The sequence below is a fragment of the Oncorhynchus tshawytscha genome, linkage group LG16 (assembly GCF_018296145.1).
Source record: "Oncorhynchus tshawytscha isolate Ot180627B linkage group LG16, Otsh_v2.0, whole genome shotgun sequence".
NCBI lineage: Eukaryota > Metazoa > Chordata > Actinopteri > Salmoniformes > Salmonidae > Oncorhynchus > Oncorhynchus tshawytscha.
This window is the reverse complement of record NC_056444.1, coordinates 82,012,629-82,031,304: the sequence shown is the minus strand read 5'-3', so window position 1 is coordinate 82,031,304 and position 18,676 is coordinate 82,012,629. Positions and strand designations below refer to the sequence as shown.

Below are 18,676 nucleotides of genomic sequence, written 5' to 3'. Positions count from 1 at the left end.
CACCCTATTCCATTACCCCCTACTGTCTTTTACCCATAGGGCTGTGGTCAAAAGTAGTGCACTATATAGGGAACAGGGTGCAATTTGGGACCAGGGCAGAGGGCAGGGGTCTGTTGTGCTGTGTCAGTGGGAAATTCAGAATGGAGCTCTATCTGGAAACCTTTGCTATAGCACTGAACACAGTGGCTCAATGGACCCCATCACACATTCAGAAACTTCTGCTTCTGAGCACACACACACACACACACACACTGAGCAGACACACACACATACACACACTGAGCAGACACACACACATACACACACACACACACGTTGGCTACACCACTGAACACACACAGGCACAATGGACTCCATCACACATTCAGAAAGTTCTGCTTCTGACTGGCGATTGTCTCAAAGGTGAAGGGCTGCCCAACAATAGACCAGAGAGAAAACATATGATACTCGGACTATGAATAAAAGACTGGCAATCATTATTCTAAATCTGTGAGCTAGATCAGGGGTTTTCAAACTTTTTCATGTCAAGGACCCCCAACTATGATCAGCCCCTGGCCGAGAACACCCAACTGAATATTTTCACCCTTTGTAGCCGTTAGACGTTAGATTTTAAGATTTCAGAGGGATACCCCCTACTGTCTCTGATCTGGAGGACTCACTAAACAGAGAACATCCCTGGTCATCCCTACTGCCTCTGATCTGGAGGACTCACTAAACAGAGAACATCCCTGGTCATCCCTACTGCCTCTGATCTGGAGGACTCACTAAACAGACAACATCCCTGGTCATCTCTACTGTCTCTGATCTGGAGGACTCACTAAACGGAGAACATCCCTGGTCATCCCTACTGCCTCTGACCTGGTGGATTCACTAAACAGAGAACATCCCTGGCCATCCCTACTGCCTCTGATCTGGAGGACTCACTAAATGGAGAACATCCCTGGTCATCCCTACTGCCTCTGATCTGGAGGACTCACTAAATGGAGAACATCCCTGGTCATCCCTACTGCCTCTGATCTGGAGGACTCACTAAACAGAGAACATCCCTGGTCATCTCTACTGCCTCTGATCTGGCAGTCTCACTAAACACAAATTATTCATTTGTAAATTATGTCTGAATGTTGGAGTCTGCCCTTGGCTATCGATAAATAAAATAAATACATTTTAAAATGGTGTTGTCTGGTTTGCTTAATATAAGGAATGTGAAATGATTTATACTTTAACTTTTGATACATAAGTATATTTTAGGAATTACATTTACTTTTGATACATAAGTACATTTTTAAAGCAAATATTTTTAGACTTACTCAAGTAGTATTTTACTGGGTGACTTTCACTTTTACTTGAGTCATTTTCTATTAAGGTATCTTTACTTTTACTCAAGTATGACAATTAGGTACTTTTTCCATCACTGTTTCATAGTCTGTTTAATTATGATGGTGAGAAGATAATTATGTTCTCCAGGTACATAACCCAATTTAATTATATTACTTTCAGTCTGCAAACCAGAATTTGTAAGATCCTGGTCGAATGAAAACAGACAGAGGCCCAGTCCACAATAGTCAAATGTTTATTCACGGGAACGTTCTGGTTGTGCACAGTACAAAGACCTGACACACATACTTCCACACAAAACATTAGTTCTCATACGCCCACACTGTCCTGCTACCCAGCCGACATAGGGAGAGACCCTGGGAAGTCCTCAGTGCAGAGACCCTGGGAAGTTCTCAGTGCCCCAACCAAGGTCGGCCCCGAATCTTGCTCAGACAGTCCGTTATCAAGACACTAGATATATTGTCACCAAAACGTTAATTCTAACTACGAACTACACTCTCAGATATAATTCTACTGACTAAATCACACACAGCATTAAAATAGTCTAATGATTCTAATCAATTTCATACTATCATATAGTTTCAGAGTTATGGTCTCAGAGGGTAATATTCTAATCATTCTAATCATATAATTCTATTAACAGATGGGGGAAAAAGATGTGTACATGTCTTTGGTATAACTTCAACCAGAAAATTACGTCATTAACGTCCCATGCCATTTTGCTTCTTTGTTTTATACAGTAGCCGACAATATTGTCAACAAATGTATAATGTTATGCTTTCCCAGTGTGTAATAAGGTATAGTTTATGTTAAAAGACAAATCACATAAGATAAATGACATTGAAACTAGCGTACTGAACGGGTGTTGTACAATGCAAGACTGTCTGGCAGTGGTACATGTCATCTTCTTTATCCATCATGGCAAAACCCATTGTGAAGTCTCTGCAACAAATGCTGTTTGCTGAGAAATGTTGTGGTTTTATCAGGAGTTTCAGACAGGGTTGTCGCTTGTGAGGGGAAAACTGGTCATCTGTATTGTGGTAAGTTCTGATAGGAGCCTAGCTCATACCGTTATTTAAATGAATGATGTACTATTTCAATATACAGTGCATTCGGAAGTATTCAGACCCCTTAACTTTCTCAAAATGTTGTGTTACAGCCTTATTCTAAAATGGACTAAATAGGATTTTAGATATTTTTGCAAACGTATTTAAAAAAATTCGAACAGAAATATCACATTTACATATGTATTCACTTTACTCAGTACTTTGTTGAAGCACCCTTGGTAGTGATTACAGCAGGTTTTCATCAAGGATCTCTCTGTATTTTGCTCCATTCATCTTTCCCTTGGTCCTGACGAGTCTCCCAGTTCCTGCTGCTGAAAAACATCCCCACAGCATAATGCTGCAACCACCATGCTTCACCGTAGGGATGGTTCCAGGTTTCCTCCAGACATGACGCTTGGCATTCAGGCCAAAGAGTTCCAACTTGGTTTCATCAGACCAGAGAATCTTGTTTCTCATGGTCTGAGAGTCCTTTAGGTGCCTTTTGGCAAACTCCAAGTGGGCTGTCATGTGTCTTTTACTGAGGAGTGGCTTCTGTCTGGCCACTCTACCATAAAGGCCTGATAGGTGGTATATAATACCAACTGCTACGCTGGGATATTATGATATTATGTCTTCCAGGTAAGGCTTTTCTCTTGTGTCCATCTTCCCTTGAGATATATTTATACAGTAGCCTACAATATCCTTATATGTATTATTTGATGCTTTTTTTTATGTGTACATGTGTTGCTATATTAGTACCATTTTGTAATGATAATGCAACTAACACAATTGAAAATGTATTTCTTGGATGTTGGATGCTGTTGTGTGATAACCAGCAAGCAAAATAGCTTTGAAAAGATGAATAAAAGACGACTTTTAAATGTATTGTCACGCCCTGGTCTTAGTATTTTGTGTTTATAATATTATTTGGTCAGGCCAGGGTGTGACATGGGGTTATTTTGTGTTGTGTTGTGGTATTGGGGGTTTTAGTAGGTATTGGGATTGTGGCTGAGTAGGGGTGTCTAGCATAGTCTATGGCTGCCTGAGGTTCTCAATCAGAGTCAGGTGATTCTCGTTGTCTCTGATTGGGAACCATATTTAGGTAGCCTGGGTTTTACTGTGTGTTTTGTGGGTGATTGTTCCTGTCTTAGTGTTTGTATTTCACCAGATAGGCTGTTTCGGTTTTCATTATTTCATTTCGTTAGTTTTGTAGTTTCTGTATGTATAGGTTTTCCTTCATTAAAATATATCATGAATCATCATCACGCTGTATTTTGGTCCGATCCTTGTTCTACCTCTTCGTCAGAGGAGGAGATAGAAGAGAGCCGTTACATGTATTTTATAAACTCAGCAAAAAAAGAAACATCCCTTTTTCAGGACCCCGTCTTGCAAAGATAATTCGTAAAAATCCAAATAACTTCACAGATCTTCATTGTAAAGGGTTTAAACACTGTTTCCCATGCTTGTTCAATGAACCATAAACAATTAATGAACATGCACCTGTGGAACGGTCATTAAGACACTAACAGCTTACAGACGGTAGGCAATTAAGGTCACAGTTATGAAAATTTAGGACACTAAAGAGGCCTTTCTACTGACTCTGAAAATCACACACAAAAAGATGCCCAGGGTCCCTGCTCATCTGTGTGAATGTGCCTTAGGCATGCTGCAAGGAAGCATGAGGACTGCAGATGTGACCAGGGCAATAAATTGCAATGTTCATACCGTGAGACGCCTAAGACAGCACTACAGGGAGACAGGGCGGACAGCTGATCGACCTCGCAGTGGCAGACCACGTGTAACAACACCTGCATAGGATCGGTGCAGGATTGCAACAACAACGGCCCGAGTTACACCAGGAATGCACAATCCCTCCATCAGTGCTCAGACGGTCTGCAATAGGTTGAGGGAGGCTGGACAAGGGCTTGTAGGCCTATTGTAAGGCAGGTCCTCACCAGACATCACTGGCAACAACCTTGCCTATGGGCACAAACTCACCGTCGCTGAATCAGACAGGACTGGCAAAAAGTGCTCTTCTCTTACGAGTCGTGGTTTTGACTCACCAGGGGTGATGGTCGGATTCACGTTTATCGTCAAAGGAATGAGTGTTACACTGAGGCCTGTACCCTGGAGCGGGATCGATTTGGAGGTGGTGGGTCCGTCATAGTCTGGGGCGGTGTGTCACAGCATCATCGGACTGAGCTTGTTGTCATTGCAGGCAATCTCAACGCTGTGCGTTACAGGGAAGACATCCTCCACCCTCATGTGGTACCGTTCTTGCAGGCTCATCCTGACATGACCCTCCAGCACGACAATGCCACCAGCCATACTGCTCATTCTGTGCGTGATTTCCTGCAAGAGAGGAATGTCAGTGTTCTGCCATGGCCAGCAAAGAGCCCAGATCTCAATCCCATTGAGCACGTCTGGGACCTGTTGAATCGGAGGGTGAGGGCTAGGGCCATTCCCCCCAGAAACGTCCGGGAACTTGCAGGTGCCTTGGGGTAACATCTCACAGCAAGAACTGACAAATCTGTTGCTGGTCAATGAGGAGGAGATGCACTGCAGTACTTAATGCAGCTGGTGGCCACACCAGATACTGACTGTTACTTTTGATTTTGACCCCCCTTTTGTTCAGGGACACATTATTCAATTTCTGTCAGTCACATGTCTGTGGAACTTGTTCAGTTTATGTCTCAGTTGTTGAATCTTGTTATGTTCATACAAATATTTACACATGTTAAGTTTGCTGAAATAAACGCAGTTGACAGTGAGACGACGTTCCTTTTTTTTTGCTGAGTTTAGATATCAAATCATGGCCTCGCATGGCCAGCCCAATAATCAACTTCTCTGGATCCACATTTCAATCCATGATTAATGTCCATGGATGTCACGTGTCAGTTCGTACACACTGGGTAATAGTCTGGCAGTTGTACATAGCAGCTCGTTTTTACATTTTTATCATAGTTGTCATGGCCACAACCAATGTGCAGTCTCTCCAACAACCTCTGTCTTCGGGGATCCATGTCCGGCAATTTGGAAATATTTAGAAGTGAGGTACGAATGCAGCTATCCTGCCAGTGAGTCTCTTTTCTCCTACCAAAAATATCTGTAAGAACATTAGCCTACATATTTCACAGTGACGGTATCATTGTTTCAGAAATAATTTGTATTTCAAAAGATCCTGCTGCAGAGACTCCACAACAGAAGCAGTCGGCCCTTCCAGCCACCTCCTCCTTTGATTTAATGTCTTTAATAGAGTTCATTAAAAATATATATTTTACAACACACACACACACACAAAAAAAGAGACAACTCATTGGAAATGGTTCGGTATATTATTAAACCTTACAGGCATTTTATTCAAGTTCTACAAAAAGTAGTAGTTTGTAGCTGAGATGTTAGAGAACAATGTACCGAAAATAATAACCATTAAAGTGTGGAAACACCCATCCACTACTTTCTTTATCAAACAAACAGAATACTTATGAACTGATTTTAATTTACTGCACTGATTTTTGTCCAAGTAAAATGTGTTGCCAAATATAATCATTTTAAACACAGCTATTGAACAATTATTACATATTGATGCATATAGGTAGTATATTGTACTTTTAGTCCCTGAGTTTGCATAACGTGTAACATATTGTAAACATTTAAGTACTATAAATCAAACTATTTGCAGTGACTTCTTTAAAGTTGAAATGAAAAAACAACTAATTCTCAGTCGTCATTCATCTATAAAGGAACCCAACAGTTCTGAGATACAAATTAAATAAATGTTTAATACCTGAAGAGAAACTCCTATTTTACACCAAACAAACTCCTATTATTGAGCTGTGCTGTGGTAGCCTGAGTCCCAGATCTCTTTGTACTGTCTTGCCAAGTCCAATGTCGTACAGATGGAAAGACAGCTTCCAATGTCATAGATTTGGCAAGAGAGCTTCCAATGTCATAGAGTTGGCAAGAGAGCTTCCAATGTCATAGAGTTGGCAAGAGAGCTTCCAATGTCATAGAGTTGGCAAGAGAGCTTCCAATGTCATAGAGTTGGCAAGAGAGCTTCTAATGTCATAGAGTTGGCAAGAGAGCTTCTAATGTCATAGAGTTGGCAAGACAGCTTCTAATGTCATAGAGTTGGCAAGAGAGCTTCTAATGTCATAGAGTTGGCAAGAGATCTTCTAATGTCATAGAGTTGGCAAGACAGCTTCCAATGTCATAGAGTTGGCAAGAGAGCTTCTAATGTCATAGAGTTGGCAAGACAGCTTCCAATGTCATAGAATTGGCTAGAGAGCCTCCTATTTCATAGAGCTGGCAAGATAGCCTCGTCTGTAATTGAGTTGGCAAGAGAGCATCCACCAACCTGGGACTCAGGCTAGTGTTGTGGCCAGATAGGCCCGAAGCAGCCAGAGAGCTGTGGTCAGATAGGCTTGAAACAGCCAGAGTATTGTGCTGAAGCTGCCTGCAGTAGATAGCCCTCTATGTGTTCCTCTACAGCCGAGTACAGGTCCTGGACCTGCTCCCTGAGAGGATGGAGCCACGCCCACAAGGTGGCACCCATCACCAGGGACAGGTGCAGCAGCAGGAGCACACACACAGTCAGCCACAAGACACAGGGCTTCTAGAAACATCTTTAAAACATTAACCTGTACTGAAGTACAGTAATAAAAAACATTTACTTCACAGTGGATGTAACTGGGCCGTCAGGGGCATATTTGAGATTAATTTCATAGGTCATGGGGCCAATAGATGGAGGGAGATGGTCACTGTACTGCTGCATCAGACGGATCTGACACTCTGCCTCCACGGTCTCCAGCTCGTTCTGCAGCTCCTCACACACACACACACACACACACACACACACACACACTGTTTTCACCTTCCTCGTGTATAAATTATTCATTTCGTAACTGAATTTAAACATCTGTACATTCTATTCACAGTTATTGGACCATTTCAGATGATGATTTGAGGTGTTCAATGAACATCTAATAACTCATTTTCCTCATGCTTTCACAATCAGGCTTAGCACAGTAAAGAGGGTTTATTATGAGCCCCTCCTCCCTCTAGCCCCTCCTCCCTCACCTCTCTCTCCTCCTCCACTAGCCCCTCCTCCCCTAGCCCCTCACCTCTCTCTTCCTCCACTAGCCCCTCCTCCTCCTTTAGCCCCTCCTCGCTCACCTCTCTCCCCTCCTCCACTAGCCCCTCCTCCTCCTTTAGCCCCTCCTCCCTCACCTCTCTCCCCTCCTCCTCTAGCCCCTCCTCCCTCACCTCCTCCACTAGCCCCGCCTCCTACACTAGCCCATCCACCCTCACCTCTCTCCCCTCCTCCTCTAGCCCCTCCTCCTCCACTAGCCCCCTCCCTCACCTCTCTCCCCTCCTCCACTAGCCCCTCCTCCTCCACTAGCCCCTCCTCCCTCACCTATCTCTCCTCCCCCTCTAGCCCCTCCCCCTTACCTCTCTCTCCTTCTCCCTGAGCACATCCTCCTCCACTAGCCCCTCCTCCCTCACTTCCTCCTCTAGCCCCTCCTCCAGCCTCTCCTTCTCTAGCCCCTCCTCCCTCACCCCTCTCCTTCAGCTGTGGTTTTTCCTGAGTCCCTCCTCCACCTCTCTTCTTCAGCTGTGGTTGGTCCTGAGTCCCTCCACTAGTCCCTCCTCCACCACTCTCCTCCAGCTGTGGTTGGTCCTGAGTCCCTCCTCCACCTCTCTCCTTCAGCTGTGGTTGGTCCTGAGTGTGACGGAGCTGCTCCTGAACTTGATTTCCTTCTCCCCATGAGAACTGCTTCTGCTGTGACGAGACAATCACAAAGATTAACTTCAAATATATTGATAGAGACAATAGACGTGTACAGTAGACAGTGTCACTGGTGTAGAGAGGAGTAGACAGGAGGCAGTCACAGGTTTAGAACTGCTAAATTGATTTAAGAGCCATAGATCAAAGTGGGACGAAACCCAAACGCTGTTGTTCTCAAAAATATATCTTCATGAATTAAAAGGTACAGGGTGAACCCAAAGTGCAAAATATTTAAAAAAACTCAGGAAATAGTAGGAGAGACAAGTAACATTTACAATGATCGACAAAGACAAATGGCAGCGGGAGTATGTATACAGTGATAGAGTAGGGATTGGGACCAGGTGTGTGTAATGATGACGAGACAAGTCCGGGGTTGATGAGTGAAGGGCGTTTGCCAGCAGTAGGTACGGCAGCAGCTAGAAGGCCCGGCGACGAACGCCTGAGCTGGACAGGAGGGGGAGCCAAAGGGAAAGCTGTAAGTTAAGGAATTCCATTTCTCTTTTCTTACCAATTCACTGCTGTCCAGTTCAACCAGGTCATCTTTAGTTATTCTTGTTCTTCAAGCCAGAATTAACGAACATTCATTGGAAGTAGTTCCGAGAAGTAGGCCAACCCACTGGGCACAATTCAATGTCTATTCCGCGTTGGGTCATCGTAATTCCATTTAAAAGACGTGTGGCTTCGTTGCAGATGACACAACTGCCGTCCTTGACTTGGATGTGTCACTGATATCACAACTGTTATCCTTTCCAGAGTCTTTTGACGTTTTTTTTTAGGGGCTGACTGATCTTCTCCTAATAAGTTCCTGCTTAAAGTACAATTTAAGGAGTTTATTTTTGGGGTATCTATACTTTACTATTTATATTTTTGACAACTTTTTACTCCATACATTTTCCCTGACACCCAAAAGTACTCGCTACATTTTGAATGCTTAGCATGACAGGAAAATGTTACAATTCACACACTTATCTAGAGAACATAACTGGTCATCCCTACTACCTCTGATCTGGGGGACTCACTAAACACTCATGCTTCCTTTGTAAATTATGTCTGAGTGTTGGACTGTGCCCCTGGCTATCCATACATTTTTTTTTTTAAAGAAAATGGTTCAGTCTGGTTTGCTTAATATAAGGAATTGTACACTTTTTATTCTTAAGTACCTTTTAGAATTTGCATTTACTTTTGATACTTAAGTATATTTAAAAGCAAATAGTTTTAGACTTTAACTCAAGTAGTATTTTACTAGGTGACTTTCACTTTTACTTGACTCATTTTCTATTAGGGTATCTTTACTCTCATTCAAGTATGCTAATTGGGTACCTTTCCCATTATTGACTGCAATTATAGTTAGGATCTTTACTAATATCCCGTGCAGCAAAAGGTCAAATATATGTTTGTTGTGTTGCCACCTAGTGAATAAAACATTGAACTACTGGAAAATTTGATTTGACCCGGACGCACAAATCCCGTTTACGAAGGCATAGAGTCTCGCGACGTTTGACGAGGCTTTCTCGTTCGCCGGCCATTCTTGTGGCTCTTTGCAGTAGAAGGGCACGAAGAGAGCAGTGCCCAGTAAACCAAGGACTTGGCACTTTTCTCGTTCAACCATGCTGTCTAGGGTCGTTTTCGGTTCAGGTATGCAATGCCAGCCTTTTATACATAAGATTGAGTTGAAATAGCAGTAGTAATGCCGCGAAGTGTGGCTGACTTGAATGTGAATCTGAAGGGTAAAAAGTCAGGGGAAGAAGGCCGCAGTCACATTGAATGAGCAACATGCAAACCTAGCAAAGCTAACGACAGCTAGTAAATGTGACTTGCAAAATGTTATTAATTTGTCCAGTTTGGGTAGGTATTGCACAGGGTTCGAAATAGTTAGATAAATGTCAAGGTAAGTCATTGTTTTTGCGATATTAGTTAAATAACTAAAGTTAGCCACAAACGAACTGACGTAAACCAGACTAGCCTCTGATCTCTGTCCTTGGCTAGCCAGGACATCTGACCCGCTTGTTTACAACTGCACTAGGGTCAGACCACATTTCTGTTTAGATTATTAAGACACTGGAGCCGAAGCGACACGTGGCTCAGAAAACATACTTTAATCCAGGGAAGAGAAATGCGTTGCACTCTGAATTGCCCCATTATCCCAACTGTTACACTGAGAAGGTTGAACGACTGGTAGTTTAATTAAAATGCAGTTTTTGACCTCATTCTAGCGAGCAGGAGCCACAGCAGCCATTATGGAATGAACAACAAAGGAGCTGATTGGCTGACACTTCCAAATTGGCTGCTGATTAGGATCTGTGCTTATCTATTTAATAATTATACACTTTTAATCAGATATCATGCATTTTCAAAAAATATCAAATAATGTAAGTTTTTGAAAAAGTCAGTTTACGTAAAGTACATCGAGTTTTTCTTGTCTACCTAGCAAGCTAGAGACAATATTGAGTTCTGGAAGCTTGCCAACAAGCTGGCATGGTAACGCTTGCGGATGTCATGGCTATTGCTCTTGACGGCCGACTAACGTTGGCTAGCTAAAGCTTGTCAGTGTATACAGTTCACACGCACATTCTCTTTGTTTGATTTGCATAAGTAAATGTCCATATTAATCTCAACCATTATGTTCAAAATTGAGCAACAGGGCACTCTTTCAAGCAGCCACAGTCTCCACATGTTTACTTTCATTGACTCTTTCCTGACATTCAAAACATTTGTACATTTGTCTTTTCAATTCTATTGACTGTTCTTTTATCCTCTTCCAGCCAATGCTGTAAAAAGCAGTGGTCCCCTCGGAGCTGGGTATGCACCTCTTATTATGACTTCCAACCTTTAATAACTGAAGCTAGATACATCTGCTTGTTTTACATGCAGGAAATCAATAAATGCCAATTCACAAAACTAGATGTAATTTTTTATGGTCCAGTAGTTTTATTATGATTTCGCAAACATTGGTATTTGATAAATATACATATAAATGGAAATAAGGGTGACAAAATGATAATGGTCACTCTACGTTTGAACATCTCCATGCCTGTCTTCTCTGTAGTTCCTATAATAAGTTGTCTGTCTGTGTCCTCCCAGGCTGGTCCAGCTGGCCCACCTCCACACATCCCCCAACAGCCAGGCCCCAGTCCCCGCTCTGCCAGAGAAGGGAGGCAAGACGCGCCACGGTATCATCCCTGAGGAGCTCTTCCAGATCCTGTACCCCAAGACTGGAGTTACAGGTCAGCAGGACTTCCCCAAACCTGGAGCAATGTTCAGATAGAAATATGACATGCAGAACAAACTTGCCTCGTGTAGAATAACTGTTTTATTCATTCCATTTCTGTCGACATGATCAACGATTTTTGCCTGAAAGCGGCCATAAACGTTCACTCCCCTCACCTTTCCCCTTCCTCTTCTTTCCCTCCTCTTCTCCTCCCCTCATCTCCTCCTCTTCTCCTTTCCTCTTTCCCTCTTCTCTCTTTCTCCTCTTCTCTTTCTTCTCTCCTCCTTTCCTCCTCTCTCTTTCTCCTCTTCTCTCCTACTTTCCTCCTCCTCTTCTCTATTCCTTTCCTTCTCATTGCCTCCTTTCCTTCTCTTATCTCCTTCTTTCCTTCTCCTTTCCTCCTCTTTTCCTCCTACCCTCATCTCCTCCTTTCCTCCTCTTTTCCTCCTACCCTCATCTCCTCTTCCTCCCATCTACTCTTCCCTCACTCCTGTCCTGTTGTCTCCAGGGCCCTACGTGCTGGGTGCTGGGCTGCTCACATACATCCTTTCCAAGGAGATCTACATCATCAACCACGAGACCTTCGCTGCTGCCTGCATGGGTACGGTCATCATCTATGGTGTCAGGAAGTTCGGCCCCGACGTCGCGGCTTTCGCTGACAAACTGAACGAGGTGGGGAATTTATTCTCCTGAGTATGTTTGGCTTATTTCATCATCGATTGCAGAAGTTCTTATCATACATGTTGTGCTCTGGACTGCTTAAAAGATGCACTGTGTTAACACACCGCCTCGTTTCTACTGAATTTACAATTGAGGCTTTTTGCCCCTCCCCTTAATGCCAGCCAGTCCTGAGACAGTTTCATATGTTTGAGGAAATGGATCCGTACTGCAAACTGTCCATCACATGCTGTGTCCCTCCCGAGGCGCTTAGTCTCATAGCTGACCTGTGACCCTGACCTTCTGACGTCGGCTGTGTGGGTTGTTTTTTTTTTTTGCAGGAGAAAGTTCAGAAGGCTCAGGAAGTGAAGGACCTGGCCATGACCAGCTTGGCTCAGGCCATCCAGGATGAGAAGAAGGAGCAGTGGAGGGCAGAGGGACGACAGATGCTCTTCGATGCTAAGAGGGTGAGTGTGACCGATAAGAGGTTAGAGCGTGGGTCTCTTGTATGCATTCAAGACCGTGTTTGAATCTGGGGCAAAACCCAGGCTCGACCATACACACCCAAATTAGGTGAAATCAAGCCAATTAAAAGCATTTTGATAAGAGACCTATTGAATATGGTCTTTGGTCTGCGTGACCACTCCTAGGACTGGTTTTCTGGACACAAGTTTAATTGAGGGTAGACCTGGATTAAAAATCATCCTCAATGGAGATTATCTGTTTTAAAAGAGTCTTTTATTCCAGGACTTTCTCTGGGTCTGAGAAACCTGACTCTAATAACCGGGGATGATTTTCACATGAGATGGTGTACTAATGTTTTCAACTGTCCTCTTCTCCTGTCTTCCACTGTCCTATTCTCCTGTCTTCCCCTGTCCTTCTTCCTGTCCTTCTTCCTGTCCTTCTTCCCCTGTCCTTCTTCCCCTGTCCTTCTTCCCCTGTCCTTCTTCCCCTGTCCTTCTTCCCTGTCCTTCTTCCCTGTCCTTCTTCTCCTGTCCTTCTTCCCTGTCCTTCTTACCCTGTCCTTCTTACCCTGTCCTTCTTACCCTGTCCTTCTTACCCTGTCCTTCTTACCCTGTCCTTCTTACCCTGTCCTTCTTACCCTGTCCTTCTTACCCTGTCCTTCTTACCCTGTCCTTCTTCTCCTGTCCTCTTCCCCTGTCCTCTTCCCCTGTCCTCTTCCCCTGTCTTCCACCTCAGAACAACGTGGCCATGCTACTGGAGACCAACCGCAGGGAGAGGGTCCACATGGTGACCAACGATGTGAAGAAGAGGCTGGACTACCAGATCGCCCTGCAGACCCTTCACCGCCGCATGGAGCAGGAACACATGGTGAACTGGGTGGAGAAGAACGTAGTCACCAGCATCACCCCCCAGCAGGTGGGTTAAGGATGGGAGATGGATGGGGAACATTACATACAGCACGTGGGTTAAGGATGGGAGATGGATGGGGAACATTACATACAGCACGTGGGTTAAGGATGGGAGATGGATGGGGAACATTACATACAGCACGTGGGTTAAGGATGGGAGATGGATGGGGAACATTACATACAGCAGGTGGGTTAAGGATGGGAGATGGATGGGGAACATTACATACAGCAGGTGGGTTAAGGATGGGAGATGGATGGGGAACATTACATACAGCAGGTGGGTTAAGGATGGGAGATGGATGGGGAACATTACATAGAGCACGTGGGTTAAGGATGGGAGATGGATGGGGAACATTACATACAGCAGGGGTTAAGGGTTACATGGAGCAGGTGGGTTAGGATGGAGATGGATGGGGAACATTACATAGAGCAGGTGGGTTAAGGATGGGAGATGGATGGGGAACATTACATACAGCAGGTGGGTTAAGGATGGGAGATGGATGGGGAACATTACATAGAGCAGGTGGGTTAAGGATGGGAGATGGATGGGGAACATTACATACAGCAGGTGGGTTAAGGATGGGAGATGGATGGGGAACATTACATACAGCAGGTGGGTTAAGGATGGGAGATGGATGGGGAACATTACATAGAGCAGGTGGGTTAAGGATGGGAGATGGATGGGAGATGGATGGGGAACATTACATACAGCAGGTGGGTTAAGGATGGGGAACATTACATAGAGCAGGTGGGTTAAGGATGGGAGATGGATGGGGAACATTACATAGAGCAGGTGGGTTAAGGATGGGAGATGGATGGGGAACATTACATAGAGCAGGTGGGTTAAGGATGGGAGATGGATGGGGAACATTACATACAGCACGTGGGTTAAGGATGGGAGATGGATGGGGAACATTACATACAGCAGGTGGGTTAAGGATGGGAGATGGATGGGGAACATTACATACAGCAGGTGGGTTAAGGATGGGAGATGGATGGGGAACATTACATACAGCAGGTGGGTTAAGGATGGGAGATGGATGGGGAACATTACATACAGCACGTGGGTTAAGGATGGGAGATGGATGGGGAACATTACATACAGCACGTGGGTTCAGAGGATGGGAGATGGATGGGGAACATTACATACAGCACGTGGGTTGGATGGGAGATGGATGGGGAACATTACATACAGCAGGTGGGTTAAGGATGGGAGATGGATGGGGAACATTACATACAGCAGGTGGGTTAGGATGGGAGATGGATGGGGAACATTACATACAGCAGGTGGGTTAAGGATGGGAGATGGATGGGGAACATTACATACAGCAGGTGGGTTAAGGATGGGAGATGGATGGGGAACATTACATACAGCAGGTGGGTTAAGGATGGGAGATGGATGGGGAACATTACATACAGCAGGTGGGTTAATGGGGAACATTACATAGAGCAGGTGGGTTAGGATGGGAGATGGATGGGGAACATTACATAGAGCAGGTGGGTTAATGGGAGATGGATGGGGAACATTACATTGCAGCAGGTGGGTTAAGGATGGGAGATGGATGGGGAACATTACATAGAGCAGGTGGGTTAAGGATGGGAGATGGATGGGGAACATTACATACAGCAGGTGGGTTAAGGATGGGAGATGGATGGGGAACATTACATACAGCAGGTGGGTTAAGGATGGGAGATGGATGGGGAACATTACATAGAGCACGTGGGTTACTCACCATGGGAGATGGATGGGAGATGGATGGGGAACATTACATACAGCAGGTGGGTTAAGGATGGGGAACATTACATCAGGTGGGTTAAGGATGGGAGATGGATGGGGAACATTTCATAGAGCAGGTGGGTTAAGGATGGGAGATGGATGGGTCTCATTCCAGGTGGGTTAAGGATGGGAGATGGATGGGGAACATTACATACAGCACGTGGGTTAAGGATGGGAGATGGATGGGGAACATTACATACAGCAGGTGGGTTAATTTTGGGAGATGGATGGGGAACATTACATACAGCAGGTGGGTTAAGGATGGGAGATGGATGGGGAACATTACAAAGCAGGTGGGTTAAGGATGGGAGATGGATTTGGGAACATTACATACAGCACGTGGGTTAAGGATGGGAGATGGATTTCTTAACATTACATGGCAGCACGTGGGTTAAGGATGGGAGATGGATGGGGAACATTACATACAGCAGTTTAAGGATGGGAGATGGATGGGGAACATTACATGCAGGTGGGTTACTGATGGGAGATGGATGGGGAACATTACATACAGCAGGTGGGTTAAGGATGGGAGATGGATGGTGAACATTACATACAGCAGGTGGGTTAACATGGGAGATGGATGGGGAACATTACATAAAGCAGGTGGGTTAAGGATGGGAGATGGATGGGGAACATTACATACAGCAGGTGGGTTCCATGGGAGATGGATGGGAACATTACATAAAAACTGGGTTAAGGATGGGAACATTACATAGAGCAGGTGGGTTAAGGATGGGAGATGGATGGGGAACATTACATAGAGCAGGTGGGTTAAGGATGGGAGATGGATGGGGAACATTAATACAGCAGGTGGGTTAAGGATGGGAGATGGATGGGGAACATTACATACAGCAGGTGGGTTAAGGATGGGAGATGGATGGGGAACATTACATACAGCAGGTGGGTTAAGGATGGGAGATGGATGGGGAACATTACATACAGCAGGTGGGTTAAGGATGGGAGATGGATGGGGAACATTACATACAGCAGGTGGGTTGGGCTGATGGAGTGCTGGGACCAGGATGGGGAACATTACATAGAGCAGGTGGGTTAAGGATGGGAGATGGATGGGGAACATCACTGAATACACCAGGTGGGTTAAGGATGGGAGATGGATGGGGAACATTACAAGCAGGTGGGTTAAGGATGGGAGATGGATGGGGAACATTACATTTGTACAGCAGGTGGGTTGGAAGCTTGTCTGGAGATGGATGGGGAACATTACATTATAAGGTGGGTTAAGGATGGGAGATGGATGGGGAACATTGAACTCAGCAGGTGGGTTAAGGATGGGAGATGGATGGGGAACATTACATACAGCACGTGGGTTAATGGGAGATGGATGGGGAACATTACATACAGCAGGTGGGTTAAATGGGAACATTACATAGAGCAGGTGGGTTATAGGATGGGAGATGGATGGGGAACATTACATACAGCAGGTGGGTTAAGGATGGGAGATGGATGGGGAACATTACATACAGCAGGTGGGTTAAGGATGGGAGATGGATGGGGAACATTACATACAGCAGGTGGGTTAAGGATGGGAGATGGATGGGGAACATTACATACAGCAGGTGGGTTAAGGATGGGAGATGGATGGGAACATTACATAAGCACGTGGGTTAAGGATGGGAGATGGATGGGGAACATTACATACAGCACGTGGGTTAAGGATGGGAGATGGATGGGGAACATTACATACAGCAGGTGGGTTAAGGATGGGAGATGGATGGGGAACATTACATACAGCAGGTGGGTTAAATGGGGAACATTACATAGAGCAGGTGGGTTAAGGATGGGAGATGGATGGGGAACATTACATAGAGCAGGTGGGTTAAGGATGGGAGATGGATGGGGAACATTACATACAGCAGGTGGGTTAAGGATGGGAGATGGATGGGGAACATTACATACAGCAGGTGGGTTAAGGATGGGAGATGGATGGGGAACATTACATACAGCAGGTGGGTTAAGGATGGGAGATGGATGGGGAACATTTTTTTACAGCTGGGTTGCTGGATGGGGAACATTACATAGAGCAGGTGGGTTAAGGATGGGAGATGGATGGGGAACATTACATACAGCAGGTGGGTTAAGGATGGGAGATGGATGGGGAACATTACATACAGCAGGTGGGTTAAGGATGGGAGATGGATGGGGAACATTACATACAGCAGGTGGGTTAAATGGGAGATGGATGGGGAACATTACATACAGCAGGTGGGTTAAGGATGGGGAACATTACATATGAGAGGTGGGTTAAGGATGGGAGATGGATGGGTTTCATTACATAGAGCAGGTGGGTTAAGGATGGGAGATGGATGGGGAACATTACATACAGCAGGTGGGTTAAGGATGGGAGATGGATGGGGAACATTACATACAGCAGGTGGGTTAAGGATGGGAGATGGATGGGGAACATTACATACAGCAGGTGGGTTAACGATGGGAGATGGATGGGGAACATTACATACAGCAGGTGGGTTAAGGATGGGAGATGGATGGGAACATTACATACAGCAGGTGGGTTAAGGATGGGGAACATTACATACAGCAGGTGGGTTAAGGATGGGGAACATTACATACAGCAGGTGGGTTAAGGATGGGAGATGGATGGGGAACATTACATACAGCAGGTGGGTTAAGGATGGGGAACATTACATAGAGCAGGTGGGTTAAGGATGGGAGATGGATGGGGAACATTACATAGAGCAGGTGGGTTAAGGATGGGAGATGGATGGGGAACATTACATACAGCAGGTGGGTGTGTGTTTGTGTGTGTGTGTAGTGTAGAGTTTATACACAGTATGTCTCAGAGGTTCTGTTCTGGTTCTGTTCCACCTAGATGTACGTGTTGTGTCTAGGTGGAACAGAACCAGAACCTCTGAGACATACTGTGTATAAACTCTCCACTAGTGGTAGTCACTGTGCCCTGTCATGTTTCTAGTAGGTAGACGGCTTGTTCTCAATATGAACTTGGTAAATGTCGACCGGCGCTTGTTGTATTGATGGGCAATAGAATTACAGCTGAACCCTCTGAAATTTGGTTTATTTAGACTTTTTATTTTTATTCTTGATTAATTTGACCCTTGACCTTGCTCATGCCTTTCTGTCTGACTAACCCTGTTTTGTTCGTTCCGTGTTTCAGGAGAAAGCAAGTATTGCCAAGTGCATCACAGACCTGAAGGTTTTGGCTAAAGTCCAACAGGCCAAGACCACTGCATAACTCACCACTGTACTTTCTCTAGACCGTCGCCACTCAACCCCCAACTCGTTGATGGCCACTTTTCATTACAAATAAACTATTTCCTCTTTAACGATATGGTCTGTCTCTTTCCATGTAATGAGTGTATATACACATCGACTGATCATAAAAATAAAAGGTTAATTTTATTCACTAACCTTCTATTTTGTCGTTATTAACCCGGCTGAAAATGCTGTTGATAATATTTGTTGGTTCAAAGCGACAATCTGGGATTTGTTTCTTAG

General features: G+C 44.8%; 1 protein-coding gene and 1 long non-coding RNA gene across 2 annotated transcripts; both read left to right on the top strand.

Annotated features, from left to right (window-relative positions):
• Positions 1-9,652: 9,652 nt before the first annotated feature.
• Positions 9,653-18,588, top strand: LOC112216425 (ATP synthase F(0) complex subunit B1, mitochondrial-like). The gene is made up of 7 exons (XM_024376395.2): positions 9,653-9,804; positions 10,932-10,968; positions 11,251-11,393; positions 11,886-12,049; positions 12,376-12,501; positions 13,235-13,414; positions 18,336-18,588. The coding sequence occupies exons 1-7, from the start codon at positions 9,777-9,779 to the stop codon at positions 18,411-18,413; spliced, it is 756 nt and encodes a 251-aa protein (XP_024232163.2). The 5' UTR covers positions 9,653-9,776; the 3' UTR covers positions 18,414-18,588.
• Positions 14,726-17,292, top strand: LOC121839655. Its single transcript, XR_006079146.1, has 3 exons — positions 14,726-14,829; positions 14,993-15,037; positions 17,230-17,292. It is a non-coding gene; the product is annotated as an uncharacterized LOC121839655 (long non-coding RNA).
• Positions 18,589-18,676: the final 88 nt, after the last annotated feature.

Coding starts and splice junctions, on each gene's coding strand:
- LOC112216425 (XM_024376395.2), top strand. CDS start 9,777: ATGCTGTCTAGGGTCGTTTTCGGTTCAG. Junction 10,969..11,250: donor AGTGGTCCCCTCGGAGCTGG/GTATGCACCTCT, acceptor GTGTCCTCCCAG/GCTGGTCCAGCTGGCCCACC. Junction 12,502..13,234: donor TGCTCTTCGATGCTAAGAGG/GTGAGTGTGACC, acceptor CTTCCACCTCAG/AACAACGTGGCCATGCTACT.